At 38.7% G+C, this 18,018-nt stretch overlaps 1 protein-coding gene across 6 annotated transcripts in view; it reads left to right on the forward strand.

The window, feature by feature from the left end:
• The window catches only part of WNK1 (WNK lysine deficient protein kinase 1), a 106,997-nt gene that overhangs the window by 25,570 nt on the left and 63,409 nt on the right, over nucleotides 1-18,018 (forward strand). For all 6 annotated transcript variants that reach the window (XM_064458260.1, XM_064458237.1, XM_064458243.1 and 3 more), the window contains exons 2-3: nucleotides 11,092-11,264; nucleotides 16,088-16,308. In XM_064458260.1, the coding sequence (XP_064314330.1) occupies nucleotides 11,092-11,264; nucleotides 16,088-16,308 (394 nt within the window). The remainder of the gene's footprint in view (nucleotides 1-11,091; nucleotides 11,265-16,087; nucleotides 16,309-18,018) is intronic.

The raw sequence follows: 18,018 nt of genomic DNA on the forward strand, positions 1-18,018 counted from the left end.
GGATGTTCCTTCCCTCTTGCTGACAAAGCAATCAATTCAGTGCAAAATGAGAATTGATGGTGACCCTCAACTTCTAATGAGGCATCTGAGCCAAGTGACAAGATGGTCCAGCTGGTTAACAGCTCATCAAGTATTCACTTCAGCTAACACTTTAATTCTGTAATAAGCTGTATGTAATAAATGTAAGCCTGATTGTGAACTGGTACGGATAGCAAACGTATCCATTTATCTTACATGGATCAAATAGCACTTTAAAAATGAAAATAAATACATGAGCTCTCTTTTATAATACTAATTATTTTTGTATAGGCTGGCATTTTGATTACTGTTCTTTATGTTTAGCCTCTCAGGATGAATAAATTGAATAAAACTGTTAGCCATCTTTTTTTCTAGACTTTTCTGCAAGGAAACACAAATGCTGCCTAGAGCAACCCTAGAATAGTAATGACCGAAGCCTAAACAGTTGCTTGCTGTCCTTAGACCAGATTCCTGAGGACCTGAGAGATTCCAGAGGAGTTCATGTCTAAGCTGTAGGTTTCATATCTACTGTTTAAAAATCTTTCTTTTACTGGTTGAGTGGAGAGCAAAGGAAAATATATAATTGATTTGATCAAGTATGAATATAGTCCTTGGCTTACTCTGAAGCTGCTATGTAGTTTTCATGGCTGTATTCTGAAGAGTGCAAGTTTCCCAAAGGAAATTGTGGGATTAGGCAAGGTACTGATTAGTTGTAGTCATTGTTTTCTGTGGGAGTGGAATTTGGTTCAGTTCTTCAGTTTGGCCTGCTTGCTTTGCCTATGAATATTTCTGCTGATGTGAGAGCGTGGGGAGAGTAGTAGTATAGACTTGTGTGTGAATATATACATTAATACAACACAGCTCTAGAAAACAGCTCGTAGTCTACTAGAGACTCATAGGTGGTAAAATGGAGGTGCTTTACTGCCAGGTATGTCCTATTTGTGGTGCTTAATTTAAGTGGAAACCTGAAAACCTGCACTGGCTGAATTCTTTGTCTGGCTGACAGGCTTCCAGGCTATTCTAGCCCTTGTGGAGTTGTAAAGGTTCTCTGTCATTATCTTTTCAAGAGGGACTTGAGGTATAGCTGGCTGCCCCAGTGTCTAAGCAGCATTCTTGCATGTATCCGTCTGAGTGCTGGGCATGAGCCTTCCCTCTAGTATTGCACGTGGTATTGAAGTGCACTAGTGTAGCAGTGTAGTCACCTTTGGATTGCTGAAAATAAAAATTCCAACAGTGCTACTGTAACAAAAGGTAAACTTTGTTATTGGAAGTTGTACTTTAAGATTTCTTGTGACCTTACATGAAGAGGAAACATTCTGACCTACTGTTGTACTGCAGAGAAACAAAAGTGTTTTTCTCCTGCTAGGTTCATGATGCACATTGTATTTGCATGCTCCTTACAGTTCCGATCCCACTTCTGCCAGTTGTTAAATGTGAGGAAGTGAGGCAGAATGGCTTTGTAACTCAACAGTTTTGTGAGCTCATCTTTGCAGAGTTCCTAACTTCCCTTTTCTTAAAGCATCTTTATTTTTGCGTGTTCTAGTTATTCTTTACTGTCTGCTTCCTGTACAATAACAATATTAGCAGTAGACTTGTTCTCGTGAATCATGGGATCCTGGAAACTTGAGGATTTAGCCAACTTGTTTTTTTTTTAGCTGAAGAACTGGAAGGACTGAACAACTGTTACTAGTTACAGATCAGTTGTGTTTAATGATGCTAAAACCTGGTGCAAGCAAGCACCAACTTCAGTTCTGATGCCTCTTGTGTTATCAGGAGACTCTTACTGAGGATGTCTCTTCAAGCATGGGTTAAGTCTATGACATTGCTGCCACCAGGTGTCTTAGATGCTGCTACTACTACTGCTGGCACAGGTGCTACTGCATATGTAGAAATGGGAAGTGACAACATCAGAGGAATATAATTATTGGTGGTGGTCTCCCCCCTTCCCCTGGGGTGATGAATCATACTTCATCAAAACTGACATACAGTTGCAGGATAAACTGGGGAGCGGTGCTAGTATCATTTGGTCAGATACATAGGCTTCCATTGCAGATACTCCCCCTTCAATGTTAAGACAAAGTGTTCTTATTTTCTGCAGCTTACTCAAGTATTGGGCTTCCCCCCCCCCCCCCGTTAGGATATGTATAATTGACTTCTTCAGAATAAATCCTAACTCAGGAAGGCTTCTGTATGTTCCTCTTCTATCTGGTCATTGAGAGTTTCATTTCCATCCTCCTCTTCTTCCTGCTATCAGTTTACCCAAATATCATCTCTGCCAAGATATGTGTAATTTGTTTCTTTAATTCTAATCTTCGAGCAGCAGCAATAAGCTTGCACACATTTGCTGTGTCACTTACCTGTATCAGTGGTAAGAGAAAGAAGAACCAAATTTTTGTGTGCGTGTGTTTTTAACTAACTGCATCTTCTGGTGAATTTTGTGTGCTGCGCATTTTGTTGTGCACTGAAATGCCAAAAATGAAAATGAAATGAAAATGAAGAGAATGTACAGGTAAATGCTTTTTACCAGGAAACTGTACAACTAACGCAAATAATCCCTTGACCTTTCACTTAGGAAAGTACACAAGTAGTCAACCTGAAACTTAAAGCATTTTGAACGCTTTCTGTAAGGGGAAGCCTGGAAAAAATACTTACACTTCATCAGGAACTTTAAAAAGTGTAATAACTGTTTTAAGCCTACTCTTTTCCATTGTGTTAAATATGTATATTATACTGTAGTGTATCTTTTTCAAGGTTATTTGCATACTCCATGAAGACTATCTGTAGCTTATATAAATTGATTCTTCTTGTGGAGACTTTCCAAGCAGCATTATGAAATTGAATTTTCAGTACCTAAGCATTAACTTGGCATTGCTTTTCATTTCGCTACCTGTCCTCAGGAACTTTGTCATTATCAAGCTAAGACGAAGAGGGAAGGGACTGAAGTTTTGGGCCCCTCACTGCAAGAAAGACATTGGGGTGCTGGAGCATGTCCAAAGAGCAGCAATGAAGGTGGTGAAGGGTCTAGAAACAAGTCTTATGAGGAGCAGCTGAAGGAACTGGGGTGGTTTAGTCTGGAGTAAAGGAGGCTGAGGGGAGACCTTTTCGCTCTCCACAGTGACTTGAAAGGAGGTTGTAGCGAGTTGGGTGTTGGTCTCTTCTCCCAAGTTACTTTTGACAGTAGGAGAGGAAACGGCATCAAATTGTGTTGGGGAGTTTAGATTGGATATTAGGAAAAATTTCTTCAGTAAAAGGGTTGCCAAGCACTGGAAGAGGCTGCCTGCAGAAGTGGTTGAGTCACCATCCCAGGGGGTATTAAAAAGATGTGTAGATGTGGTGCTTAAGGACATTGTTTAACAGTGGAGTTGGCAGTGGTGGGTTAACAGTTGGACTGGATGATCTTAAAAGTCCTTTCTAACCTAAATGACTCTATGGTTCCTAAGTATGGGTTACCAGCATCCAGAGTGCAGGAATACCGAGATCCTTAGATTCACTTACGATTCTATCATATTGATATGATTATCTGCTTTTCTTCCTTTGCAAGTCATTGTTCTGGAACTTCGCAGCCTAATGCGAAGAAATATGTGTATTATAGTCTCCTTCCCCCCCAAACCATGTGACTTTATGCAGCTGTAGAGATGGATCTTTGTTTCTGCATTCCCTAAGTGTGGGTGAGAAAGCAACACTGAAGCAGGACTAAGTTAAGGACTAACACAACCAGAATTAAGGAAGCAAGCAAACCCTTTCTTCTTAAAAGCTTTGTAGAAGTCTTTGCAGAGCTGTTTCTGGGGATGCATGACTTGGGAGGGATAGTTGAGGAGTTTAAAGGTTGGGAGATACCTAGCCCTCTGAAAGCTGGAGAGGACTTTGGGCATTGCAGCTTTGTGGCAAGGAAGTGTGACTTTCTGTTCTTGCCTTTGGCGAGTAGCTTTTTGGTTTGGTCTTTCTCATTTTTAAAGCTTATATTTTGGCTAACGCATGTATTTTTGGGGGGAGAAATAATAATTTATCTAAAGAACACAGTGTATAGTAAGGCAGTCTGTTTTAATAGATTGTTCCTTATGTGTGGAGTGCAGCCTGGGTGTGTTCATGGCTATGCTCAGGCAGCTCTTGTTCTAGTGACTTTTCGTGTAGTACTTTGGGGTATCATGATCTGGCACTCGCTGTCCTCAGTAGCTGCAGTTTTAATGTATTGCTTTTTCTAAACTCTTTTTTTACTGAGCTGCTGGCGATCTTCGCAGCTGATGATCTTCCCCGTTGTGCTGAGAGCCCCAAATTACCCAGTGCAAATTTTGGAATCAACTCTTACAGCCTTGTGTAGAGACTGGAGAGACTTGAATGTGAAAGGTTGGACTACTGGAAGGTAGAAGAGCTGTAGCAAGAAACATGCACGAACCAGGAGTTGACTGAAGACTGAATGTCTTCCACTAGGTATGCAGACCTGATTTCTAACTCTGGTTAGCTGAAGGTTTGTGTAACTCTTCAAACACCATATTACACAACTAAGCTCTTGGGCAGGGCACTCAAATGCTCTGAGGGTTTGAGAAATGCTACTGTCAAATGAAAAAAAAAACCCTTGCATGCATACTTCTGGAACAGCAGCTGTTTGGTTCTATTTAATTGGTTTATTGTGTTCAATGGTTTGTAGAAAGGTATAATGGTGGAAGTATCTGTGCAGATCCTGGATCAATTTTCATGTCTGTTGCTGTGCAGGGATGCATTCTGAATAGTCTCTTCCCCCTCCCTTTTTTCCTCTCTACCTAGTCTTTAACACTGGAAAGTCTGAAGTGGTTTATGTGTTGACACGGAACAGTAGATGAAGTTCTTATGCACTGAGACTTCCATTTCTAGGTACCAACTGTGTAATGTGGAATGATTTTTAAGCTCAGTGGATTCTTTGTTGATACTTCATTAATCTAGCTCAGTGGTCACTGTGCTCATTTTTCCTCTTAACTGCTAGATTTTTTCAAGATGAGAACACTGCAGCCCACAAAGCCTCAGTTCCATTAACAGTGCTGAATATCAGAGCACAGTCTTGCTAGCTTCTCCTCTGATGACCCCTCATTAACCTTGCCTAAAAGGCTTGCAAAGCCTTTCTCATATGCTGCAGAAATGCACACAGAAGAACATTTGTCTCTTCTGTATAATACTTCTTCCCCTGAATAATAGCCTGGGAGCAGCAGTGTCTTCCCCTCAAATTTTCTGACATTGGGAAAGCTTGATAAAATGCTGCTTGGTGTAACCTCAGCACAGATAGATAGTCTGAATCACAATCAAGGTAAATTATCTATAATTCAACACTTTGAAGTCTGTCATGGCTGTACATTTTCAGATCACACCATTTGAAGACAGTTCATTGCTACTAATTTTTCTAGTGTGCTTTCTAGTGCATCTCTTCGGGTAAAAGCTACATTGTATTGCTTTAGTGTAGTTTAAAAAAAAATCAAAACAAGCACTAACTGTCCCTGCAATATAGCTATGTAGAATTTCTGGATCTAGTGGTAGGATATGCTGAAAGCTGATAAAACCTGGCTGTAGTACGTAAAATCTCCAGTCTTCTCTGTTTCCTCTTTATTGATTATCCTCCTAATATTGTGGAAGAGGGAACAGCTCTGAATTGTGTAGCAACTCACATACCAAGGTCTTTTTTTTAAAAAAAAATCCAGTTCAAAGTTGACCTCTGTCATCTGTGAGTCTACTTATTTGTAGAAGAGGGAGACCATGGGAAAATTCCTAGGTCAGGTTTGTTCTGTTGTGCATAAAGGTTCCATGGTGCCTTGGCTGTGTTAACTGTACTTGATATTAAGAAACAGAAAAATCATTTTTAAGAATGAACGGCATGAGTTAGCAGATCTAGTTCCTTCCATGTACAGTATTTCTCCTGTTGTCCACTTGCTTGGTATCATGTAGCATGTGTTTGAGAGTGCAGTGCAACATGTCTCTTCTGCATAACGGTGCCCATGTAATGCCAGCTGAATTGCCCTAGAATCTAGCTCAGGCCATTTGGTGTCAGTAAAAATGGACAGTGGAGGTGAGACCCTTAGTTGAGCTCCATCTGAACGAGGAGCATACTCGTTGCCTGAGCAGAGTACGATGCCTTGCTAAGGTCTCTCTCCTGCTTCAGGTGTCTGAGCGAGGTTCTGCAGCCAGTTGTGGTAGTGTGATGTGCTTTGCAGATGTGTGATTTCTTGTCACAATACTAATAGCACAGAACTCAGAAGGACTGTGGAGAGGTAGAAAAGATAAAGTATGAGAAATTACTTGGTAGACTAATGGCTATGTGAGCAACCATTTGAATTTTAAGATGAATTTATGGGCCAGAAATGTATCTTCTTTCTTCATTAAGGATGCTGAATAGATACTAAACCTTGGCTGAAAAACAATCACCAAAGGAATATAGGCGTTTTTTGCTAATGAGCTTTGGTTTTTGTGGCTTTCTACAATAGGTAATCTTGGGGATGGAGGGTTGTTTTGGGTTGGGGTTTTTTTGCATTTATTTAGGGCACCTAGGTACAGGGGTAAAATGAGGGTAGTAATACTTCTGTGTGTAATTAGTGTTCCTGTAAATGAAGTACAGTAGTGAAAGAGTGAGCCTATACCTGGCTTATCATGAATGACTAAGATCCCTGTTTTACACTGAACACCTCTGATAGTTCTTTGCTGACCAAAAGAAATCAGAGGGGAAGTACATGGATAAATGGAAACAGCCAAGAAAAGCTTATTGAATCGTTTTGAGCTAACAATTGTTTCACTTGCTGCCTGTCTCCATTCAGGCCCCTGGCACTGCAGAACCTCGGGTCATGTGCTGGGAAGCCTTGCTGTTTGTCCTGGCTTGTCAAAACAATTTAATGTAGGTGGAAAAGAATGAATGAAATGAATGGAGTGGGCTTGATGCATCTGTTTCAGTTTGTTTGAAGGGCAGCCCAGTGATTGGGATGTGACACTGAAGTCCTCTGGGGAACCTACAAGTTCAGGAGGAAGAATGCTGGCCATTTTATAGGATAGCTAAATGTATTTTGGGAAGCAAGCTCTCCTACGGTTTGGTAGCTTTGTATATTTTTAAGTATTTGGGCTATTAACTGCTCAGCACGTGCTAACTGAGATACAAGAATGTGATTTGCTAACTTCCTAGATTTAGGACTTTGCCTTGCCTGCCTAAGGTTGCTTCCTTATGGTGAAAATAAGACTGCGGGAGGAGAGAGGGTGTCAACTTCTGCATTTTATTAGTAGGAATTCAAAAACAAATTGGTCTTTGTGGGATAAGATATCAAGCCATATACTACTAACTGTTCATAAAGTGGTGGTTTCTTTATAAAATTGTTGAAGTTTCCCAGGCTTACAGAAAAGCATCTTATGTGTCTTTCTGGCTGTTTGATTTAAAAAAAAACAAAACAAAACACAAAAAAAACACAAAAAACCCCCCAAACCATTAAATTTGTATACTTTGTGATACTGGAATGTTAAGTTGGTAACCTATAGTTTTGCTTCCAGGTGAAAACAGCTAATACATGCTGAAATGATCCATATATATACCTATTTAGACTGTGAGTTACAAGAAAAAGGCTGCAGGGGATAGGTCTGCTTATTTGATTCACCCTTGAGATACTTTAATCAAACGGAGTGCTTATTTTGAATGATACACCACAAACTTCTTTTTGCTGCCTCTTTAGATGTGGAGACAGAGGTGAGGGTCTTATATTCCTGCAAACCCCTGCTCAAAGGCCACAGTGGAATCTGAGTATTGCCCCAAGTAGCTGCCTGTTGGAAAAACATACTGGGTTTTTGAGTCTCTTGGAGTATATACACTTAAAACTGAGGATTGTGAAAGCTGTCTCCTTCCCAGAATCTTGAGAAATGCTGCTTTAAGTTCTCATTAAGTGATGATGACTTCTTTCTCTCCACTACAGCTCTGCTATGTGGCAACTTTATGTGTAGATTTCATGTGATACCAAGATGGTCTCATAATCCTCCCTTTCCCCAAGTATTCATACCTAATGTGGCTGTTAGCACACTTTCTCAGTCTCCCAAATGACATATGGTGCTCTATTTTCTTGCTTATTTCAATATTTTAGCAGCTGCTTAAATTGCATCTTTGTACAAGAACGAGCATGAAGTTGTCACATTTGCCCATACTAGCAGCTCAAAAGATGCCAAAATGTAGTGTTTGTGATGGGCTTTGTTCTAGACTATCTCTGTGCAGTCTGGGAGGTCTTACTGTGTAATATGTTTTAAGGTTCTGGTGTATGGGATACTCAAGTTTTGAAAGAGTATGTGTCACTTCTAAATTGCATGGTAGCCTGTAGGCTAACTATTTGCAGATTGCATTAAATGTAGTTTATACAAGTATAACCAGTCATTGTGTACACAGATTCATTTTGTTGGTATAATTGTACACGAGATCTAATATTTTCCAGAATGCTAGGGTTGTAGTTTTTTTAAAGTGTATTCACCCTTTTCCGTTACCTAGCATTAGTGTTCCTTTAGGGAAGGAATATAAATAACTGTTATGGATGAGTGTATGGATTGTGTGTCCAAGGAAATGAGGGTAGTTAAAGGTAGCATGCATCGCTAGTCTTATGAAACAAGTAGCCTCTCAGCTCTGTTTAACGTTAGCTTTTGCTGTTGCAGTATGCTACTGAAGGGTGTGATGTTTCCTTGGTTGCAAAACCATAGCTGTCTTCCCTGGGTGAAATTTGCTGGCCTGTGTTTGTGTCCAGACTTGTCCCAGATCGTTAGGGCACTGTGACTTGCAAACAAGTGTTGAATTAGTATATTGTCACTGTCTTGGCGGTTTTTTTTTAATGCCAGCACTGAAGTGTTGTCTGTTTTAAACGTCAGACATGTTTGCAGGAACATAGTGCTACCATTGATGTGGCCAGAAAGAGAAATGAGTCAAAATATGTATGCCTGTTGAGAGTCTGTTCATTGATAAGAGTGATTAGCACTTGTTCGTTTCTGTTTGGGGCTAGTAGTACGGTAGTAGAGAAAACTGAATAACCTTTTAAAGGAGAGTAGGTTTACGTAGATTAAGATGGGAACTTAATGTCAAACATAGTCTAAAGCTGGTTAGTAGTGTTTGTGGTAGATAAGTTGTTAGAATGCACAAAATAAAGGAAATTGAATCCAAATGTATATCTAAAATTTAGGTTTTAGACAAAAACGAATGCCAGTGTTCATGTTATATAGCTAAATTTAAAAGTAATTGCAGCCTTTAATTACCATATAAGACTTGGATTTACAGCTATACACTAGTTTTAATATGTGGATTATATGGGTCAAGTACAGAGGCTGAGAAGAATCTGTTTTATTTTACTGTAAGAATCATGTTACTGTGATTTGGTATTGCTTGAAGCATTGAATGTTTCTTAGAAGCATGTGAATTGGTCTGACTGATATACCTATTGCAGCTCACGGGTTTTCTGTATCACAGCTGTTTGTAGCAGTCAAGGTTAACGGGTCTTGAATAGAAGTTTTGCTGTCTTGTTCATTATAATAAATGGAAAGCTATTAGATGGATAAGAGAGCTGAAATGGAAGTGTTACTTCCATATTACAAAAACCCCCAGACCTAAGCAGAGGTGCATAGTTAAATGTTTGTGGAGTGTTTCTGCAAGCATGTTATATTGAAATTTGTGCAAGTATGCTTATGAAGGAGTGAGAAAAGGTGGTAGAGCCAATTTCTGCAGAGTGAAATAGTTACAGGATTGAATGCTTTTGATATCTATGGACTAAATTTGCAAGGCTTAAGAATTTAGCATCTTCCTAAGAACTGTAAAAGTATGACATTTATAGGTACTGATAAGATACTGATCCCTGAGGTAATTTCAAACCTTTTTTCAAACTTTCTCCTGGAATAACTTTAAACATCTGAAAACTGGAGCTTCGTCTGGAAATTAAGTTTTTCCACGCCCAAAGATACTCTGTTGAACCTCTTAGAAAAAGTTAATGATCTCAGTGACTATAGGATGGTTTAGATATTATCATGGCTAAATGTGTTTTCTCAATAGCATTACTTGTAAGCGAAGGAAGAGGAATTACTGCCTGGAGGACAATAGGTTGTGAGCAGTATAAGTAAACCCTGCCTGTTTTTACTCTCTCCTTGTAATTTGAAAGGAAGTGTGGAATGAAGTGACTTAAAATTATTACTCCAATTTGACAAAGAGGTCACTGGTTATTCCTAAATAACTGTTGAACACAATGATTCTAAAATCTTGAACAGAATTCTTTTAATACAAACTGCATGTGGGTCCAATTTACATCAGTCGATTAATCTGACTGGTTTAACCAGTGCATTGTCAAGCTGAGAATGCTGAATGACAAGAGGAGACTCTTTTTTTCTCTTGCGATGTGCAGCTTATTCTGGTGATAGCTTCTCAGTCTTGACAATATCTGATAGCCGGTTGTTGGTACATAATACAACAGTATTATCCAGGAATGTTTTTTCATCATCTGTCTCTGGCCAAAAGATTGCTTTCTGTCTCTAGTATGAGTTAGGTTTTTGTTTTCCTTGATGCTAGATTACAGGAAACTTGCTCAGTCATGAGGTCATGCTTTTAATCAAAGAAAGTCCAAGTCATTCACTTGTTCTTCTACAGTTATAAGTACATACTATATGTTAGAGAGATTTGATGCTCTACCCCCATATGGAGGCTAATTCCAATCTGTTAGGATTAACTAAAGATTGTTATGTTACAGCCTGAGAGAGATGCTTTAAATGATCCAGTTTTTTTTCACTCTTGATCACTTGAATATTTGAGGACATTATGTCCCCCTTCCACCTCAAGTCAGGTAATGACTACATTTATTAGAGTAGGGGAGGAGGAAACGGGAAGAGGAGATAGTCTACAGATCTGCAATTCTTACCTCTGAGAGCAATCAGATTTTAAGAAAAATATATGATAATAAAGACTAGTAGAATGTCTTCTAAACAGAGTATTTAAGGGTAATTGCAAACAAAATGGCACTTAAGACTGATTCTTACTTGTTCACTGACTGTACCCAGCTGTTTTTCAAGTTGCTGCTTCTCTGAGTAAGAAATAAAGCAAAGCTTTCTGACATACCTTTTCTTTTTCATTAGGATCGGAAGCTGTCCAAGTCAGAGCGACAAAGATTTAAAGAAGAAGCTGGGATGCTGAAAGGGCTTCAGCATCCCAATATTGTCAGGTTCTATGATTCCTGGGAGTCTACAGTCAAAGGAAAAAAGTGTATTGTTCTTGTGACAGAGCTTATGACATCTGGAACACTGAAAACGTAAGTAAATTAAGGCATGTTGAAGTGTTAAAGAATCATGAGCACAAAATCAGCACTAGAAATACATGATATTTCAGAACCTGTTGAGGGCTAAACTTCTGTAGGGAAATTCTTGTTTAAGAGGAGTCTTACTAGCACTGCAGAATATGGTAAACATCCTTTAAGTTAGCAATCTTGTAATTTTCTTCCTTGTGATGGCCTAGTAAACACATGCAGAAAACTTTTACTTTGAGAGATCAGGAAGACTGCTCTATTTTCACTTCTCAGAATTTTATTTTTATCTCCAGCTGCCTTCCATTTAGCATAAGCTGCTTTGTAAAGTACAAAGCATCAATTAAATCACCTTTTTTTGGGAGGTTTTGAGTGTTATTACAGTAAAAATATGTAAAAAGAAAAAAATCCCACCACCTATTTGTGTAGTTGAAACTTCATGAAGTAGTACCTAAAAAATCTGGAAGTATGCAGATGCCTGCAGTTTCAACCTGTGAAGTACTTCAGTGAAGCTAAGTCTGTTTTTTAAGCCAGAGTTAAGGTAGACACCAGCAAATCAAACTGCTGCGAGGGCCCTCTAGTGGTGTGGGGAGCCTGCGGGGTGTTACACGGAAATCACGCCTTTGCCTTACACTATAGAAACTTGCAGAGCTGTGAGCTTGTTTGCGAGCACCCAGTCACCATTAATCTACTGGAAATAAACCTGCCAGCATTTGAAATTCGGGGGTTGTGGTTGTTGTCTTAATTTGGTGCCCATTTTAAATCTTGGAGAGGCATTCCAGTCCTAAATGTGTAAGCAGGCTGTAGGAGCTGGGAACAATTTGCAATCTATTTGGTTAAAATAGTCTGTGAATGTCTTGTGTTTTTACAATGCTTATTGATAGCCACAAATGGGCATACTTAAAGAAGGGAAGAATGGCTCTTTGGGATTCTGGACTGCAATTACAGGGAAGCATTTGTCTCTTGAAATAGTACCGGAGGGCTAAAGATAGTGCAACTTTTTAGCTGTATGTTCAGGGAAGACTGAGGTTGTTTAAGGTATTTCAGATAAAATAATACATCTGCTGCTCCATGTACTGTTTTCAGAGCAGAAATAAGTAAAGGTTTTACAGCTCTGTACAGATGCCTTTTAGAGTTACCTAATTCTGTGATAGAATACATAATATTAGATTTAACGTTTTTCTGCCTTTCTTACTCCTTTCTTCTCCCCCTCACAGATTTTAATATTTGGATTTGTTTGTTACCTGGTGGCATAAACAAGGTGATAAAGTAATAATAGACAATTATAAAGTAGGATGTTGGTAAGAAGAAATACCTTAGATTTGCTGGCTCTATGATTATTTTGTACTCTGAAGTATGAAGGTCTTATTTTATCCAGAAAGAACTAATAGACTCTTTAATTGAACTTTTAAACTGTAGATCTCTGGGTGGTTTTTTCCCCAACCATTCTGTAGCTTCTGTTATAATGGTGATTTAGTTTATTCTTGTCCACTTCACTGGAGGTTTGACAGGTAAACTATATGGGAAATTTCTGATGTGCCAAATTTAATATCATTAAGTATTTAATGTATCTGTCATATTCCTAGATTTACATTGCACACCTGTTTGCTTATTGTATTTGGCTGACTATTACTTCCATATCTTTTTTCAGTATGTTTACACTACCTGCATTTAATACAAGTGATACCTTCCCCATTTTGAGACTTGGGACATAGACATTGTTGTCCCTTGATCTAAAGTGAATAGAAGAAAAATGTGGTGATAACTTAAAGTAAACTTTTGTCATTGTTTTTGTATTTGTATACATTTAGAGATACGCATCCATGAATAATGTTAAAATATTGTGGATTCCTTCTTTTCAAATGCTGTCTGGGCAAATGTCTCATTTTGCACAAAGAGTCCCTGGACTTCTGCATACCAATGGAAACGTTCTGCAACTCAATTTTAGTAAAGAATTAAACTGCTTTGTGATCTTGTATGCTATAATGGAATTAAAATATTGGGAAAAATAAAAATTGCTGTCTTCATTAATAGTATAATTAAGACTTAATCTGACCTAGGTCTCAGACACTAGTTTTGTCTAAGGCTGTTGTAGTGTGTTCCTGATCTGCTTTAGATGAATGTGTCAGGTATCTGGTAGGACACATACCTTCATAACTACTGCTGCTGACTTAGTAGGGTTTCCTATGGCTCCTTGAGCTGAGATGCTATAGGTCAGCAGCCTTCCTGTTTAAAACAAACCACCCCCAAAAACCCCAAACCAACATTGAGACAGAAAGCCAAACTCTAGTTCCTGTTTCTCTCTGTTAATTGAAGCTATTACAAAAGCCTCATGTTCTCATCTTTGCTTTGCCTTGCAAAGATCAAATATCTCTCTTTAAATTGACTACTGCCCTGTAAAATAGACAACAACGACATTAAGCAGGAACAAGTTCAGTGGAGGGCCACAGAGATGGTCAGGTGCTGGAGTACCTGCTCTGTGAGGAGGGGCTGAGGGAACTGGACTTGGTCTTCCTGAAGAGGAGGATCCTTTGGGGGAGACCTTATGGCAGCCTTCTAGGGTATATGAGGGAGTCAGTCAGGCTCTTTGCAGTGGTGCTTGGTGGGAGGATTAGAGACAATCGGTATAAATTGAAAGAGGTTCAGACTGATATAAAGAGAAGCTATTTCAGCAGTGGTAGTCATGCAATGGAGTAGGTTGACCCAAGACATTGTGCAGGCTCCATCCTTGGAGATACTAGAAACCTGGCTGGATAAAGCCCAGAGTAAGCATGTCTGGCTTCATGGCTGACCTTGCCTTGAGCAGAAACTTAAGAGTATAAATCTCCTGAGGCCTTTTCCAGCCTGAGTTGTCCTATGATATTATAAAAACTGAATATATACTAGCTAATAGGGTTGTCTATGTATTTTTATGTAATTATATAAACTTCCATTTTTAAAATGGTTTTTGCCTTAAGTGGCATGTGACTTACTTCATGACAGTGTTATGGAAAAATGACAGCATCACTGCAGGATGCTGGGTGATGGTTGGACCCAGGTCCTTTAACAGTGAGAAGCTGGCAGTAGAATAGCATATTTTAAACCAAGAATGTAATTGGGGATTCCAGCTGCCGAACTGAAGTGCCCCTACTGTGTGATCTTTGGAACAGGTGCAAGAGAGGTGAATGATGGTTGTGTCAATAGCAAGAATTCAAGTGGTAGCTGATGTGATCCAGAACCTTCTCCAGTTTGTCTCCTTCCTTAGCTTGGCTTTCTCCCTGCCTGTCGTCACATTCTGTCTTGAGACTTAATTTTCTTCTGGAACTGTGTCACAATTGCTTTTATGGATCTGTTTTCACAGCAATATTATTGCTAGCAGCTTGATTTTTCCAGATCTTCTTTTGAACTGGAGAAATTAAAGTAAAAGGGATTAATATACTGCATTTCTATGTTGGCGTTGATTCAAGTGACTTCATCAAAACTTCTCCTGATTAAGTGGATATGCAGAAGAGACTGAACACTACCATGGAATAATTGAACATGACTTGGTTTTCTTTTAAGATCGTAGTTGCTAGACTCCATGCTGGTCACAGAATTTACTACCAGCCTTGCAGTAGTGTGAAACTGGTCTTTAACTAAAACTTTGACTGAATGACATTGGCTGCATAAGAATAAAGTCCTCAGTCTATGCAGCATGCTAGTTCCTTTCCCTAAATATATTTCAGCCCATACTTCAAAAGGAAGAAAACAACTCTTCACGTCAAATTTTTTACCCAAAGAAGGGTTGTAAAAATACACTGCTGGAAAGCATGTGAATACTGTCATAGGTTATTCACCCCATGGCATCTCTAATCTATTGAAGTTAAGGAGTAGAATAAGACTGTAGTCTTAGGCCATAAGCATTGGAAAATATTTTTGGTATGAAATTTGATTCTTCTGATATGGCATTTTAAAAAGTGGCTATGTTAGCACAGTTAAGGCTGGGTCACATTCTACCTGCAAAGGGATACTGACTTTACATATGAACTCTTCTATGTCAATTATTTGGCAGAGCCTTTTTAAAGATTTCCCTGCCCTGTCCATATCTGTCTGCACTTTTGAAGTAGTGAGTAGTACCGATCAGACTCGGGTCATGGAACCCCATCCTGCACCAGGGAAGTGATCTCTAAGAATTTCTAATTTGCTTGACAATTCAAAAGTAAATTTGAAGTGGGTTTAAAGTGTAACCTGGGGTCCTTGATCAGAGTGCTTGGACTAATATTGGTAACTAAGGTATAATGACTTCAGAGCTCTTGCATGGCTTGCAACAACTCTGTACTTGCTTGGTTATTAGCGTTTTGGCTCTAGTGCCTCACCTTCCCACCCAGTTATATTTAATCAACAAAAAGGTTCTAACTATTTAAGCAGCTTCAGGATAAAAGGTAAGGGGAAAAAAAACCCTCTTAAATGAACAGATAAAGAATTGTAATACATAAGCTTTTAACCCTCTGTCAGGGAAGCAGTGCATTGAAACTTAGCAAGCCAAATGCCAAATTACTGTAAGGTTGACTTTGTATGCAAATTAATTACTAGCTATAGATCAAGCATTTCACACTTATCTTTCAGCACTATAGTCCTCTGGCTTGTAGAAAAGGGGTAGAAATTCTGAATAGGGCAGCTTAAGTTTTAGGAGGGGAAATAATCTTTAGCTCTTCTGAAGTCTTGAAAGGCCAAAGTAGATTTTAAGACAGAAGGTGAAGTTGAAATTTGTGGATCTCTTTAACTGCTTGTGTTCTTCAGAACAGCAAATAATACAGCATAATCTACTACTTGTTAGCAGAACCTTTTTAAGTAACTGTTATTCTTTTTATCAGGTATTTGAAAAGATTTAAAGTGATGAAAATTAAAGTACTGCGAAGCTGGTGCCGTCAGATACTGAAAGGCTTACAATTTCTACACACGCGCACTCCTCCCATTATTCATAGAGACTTAAAATGTGACAACATCTTCATTACTGGCCCCACTGGATCGGTCAAGATTGGAGACCTTGGTCTGGCAACCCTGAAACGAGCTTCTTTTGCCAAAAGTGTGATAGGTAAGCCTTGCCTGTTTTGGAGGCTGGTGAGCCAGTCTACCAATTTGGAAACTAGAGTCTTTTAAGAGCTTTCCTTAAAAATGTGGATTCAAAGGTACATTTCAAAGCCTGAAAATGTGTAGGCTTTGTTTCCTAGCTGTTGAGGTCGTTCTGTGCTCCTGATGAGATTACATGTTGAAATTTTGGTTGTGCTTTTGATATTTGTTTATTAATGTTAAGTATTTTGGAATATAGATTGATTGCCCTGCCCAAGAGTTTAGTGCAACATTGTTGATAAAACCACTCTTGACTACATATAAATCTCAGCTTTAATGTGATGCTTCAAGAAGTGTATAAATGCATTTTGGTGACCAAACAACATTTTGATATTTAGTCTAGTATTAATTTATACAGCCAATTTTTTTGATTGTCACCAGGGGTTAATATTAAATCTTTACACTTTGAGTAATCAAAAGCTATGGTATATCAAAGTCTATATATCTCTCTCTTATATCACAGTTAGACTGTGGTATAATACCTTACTCAAGGAGTCTATAGAACGTGGATTTACGTAAGTTAGGAGGATGCATTGGGGAAATATTTCCCCAATACTTGCTCTGTTCTTATATATCCACTAATAACCCTTTTCAGAAATTGGTTTGATGGAACTGTTGTAGTTTTTCTTGTGAATTATTTAAAGATTTGGTTTTATCAGCTTTGTTTTTATACTTGGGTGAACAGACTGCAGGGAATGAAACTGCTCTCACTCTCAGTATTTAGAGCTTGCTAAAATGAGTATTGCTCAACAGTCCTGTACTAGATTCCTAGATGGGATCAATGGTGTATACCTGTGAATTGTCTTGCAAGCTGTCGCTGAAATATTTCCTGCGTCTTAACCAGGTCAAAGTATTAATAGGAAAGAAAAGTACACAGTGTCAGAAAAATATATTTTCTTAAGTATACTTGTCTTATTCTCAAATTTATCGTTGGAAAATAACTACTTCATATCTAGCTATCTAGTAATGGTTAGCCTTGGATAAATGACTGCAATTACATCCTTTTTTTCAGTTTAGTGTGGTGAAAACAAGTAAAGTGTCTATAGACTGATCTGTAAACTGTCTTGAATCTGGTGTCTGCAGGAAATAATTCTGTGCTTAAATTGACAAAAAGCAAACTTACACCTCTGGCTATAATTAAATCTGAACATAAAATGCAGTCCCTCTGCTTACAGAGGGGACGCTGTGATGCTTCACTGGGCAATAATTTTCTGCACACTATTTAAATGGGACTTGTTGAATCTCACGCTCTATGCCTGTAACTCAATCTCTCTGTATTTCTGAGTATTTTTGACTGTAGGATGTCCCTCACTAATGCCTGTATCTGCAGTAGGCCTTTAAATATACTGCAGATGGGAAGGTAAGTATATGAAGAAAAGGGCTCTGGTGAGTGGCCTTTGCAGAAAATTACTTTTTATCCTTCTTTATGAAGATTTGCATTTGTAACAACAGTGTCTTTCATTGCAAGGCCTTTCCCAAATCATTCTACTTTAAAAAGTAGATGGAGAGCACCAGGTCAGAGACTAGCTGTGGGCTCTTACCAATACTACCTCTTTTGCAGCAGAGGGCAGTCAGGTAATTTTTGAAACAAGGTTTAATGTGCCTCCTTTCTTACAGGGAGAAAGGGTAAGTGTCTTAACTCTCCTTAGTATTTGGTTTGCAGCCTATGGCTAGT

Source organism: Phalacrocorax carbo, chromosome 1, assembly GCF_963921805.1.
Source record: "Phalacrocorax carbo chromosome 1, bPhaCar2.1, whole genome shotgun sequence".
NCBI classification, from domain to species: Eukaryota; Metazoa; Chordata; class Aves; order Suliformes; family Phalacrocoracidae; genus Phalacrocorax; species Phalacrocorax carbo.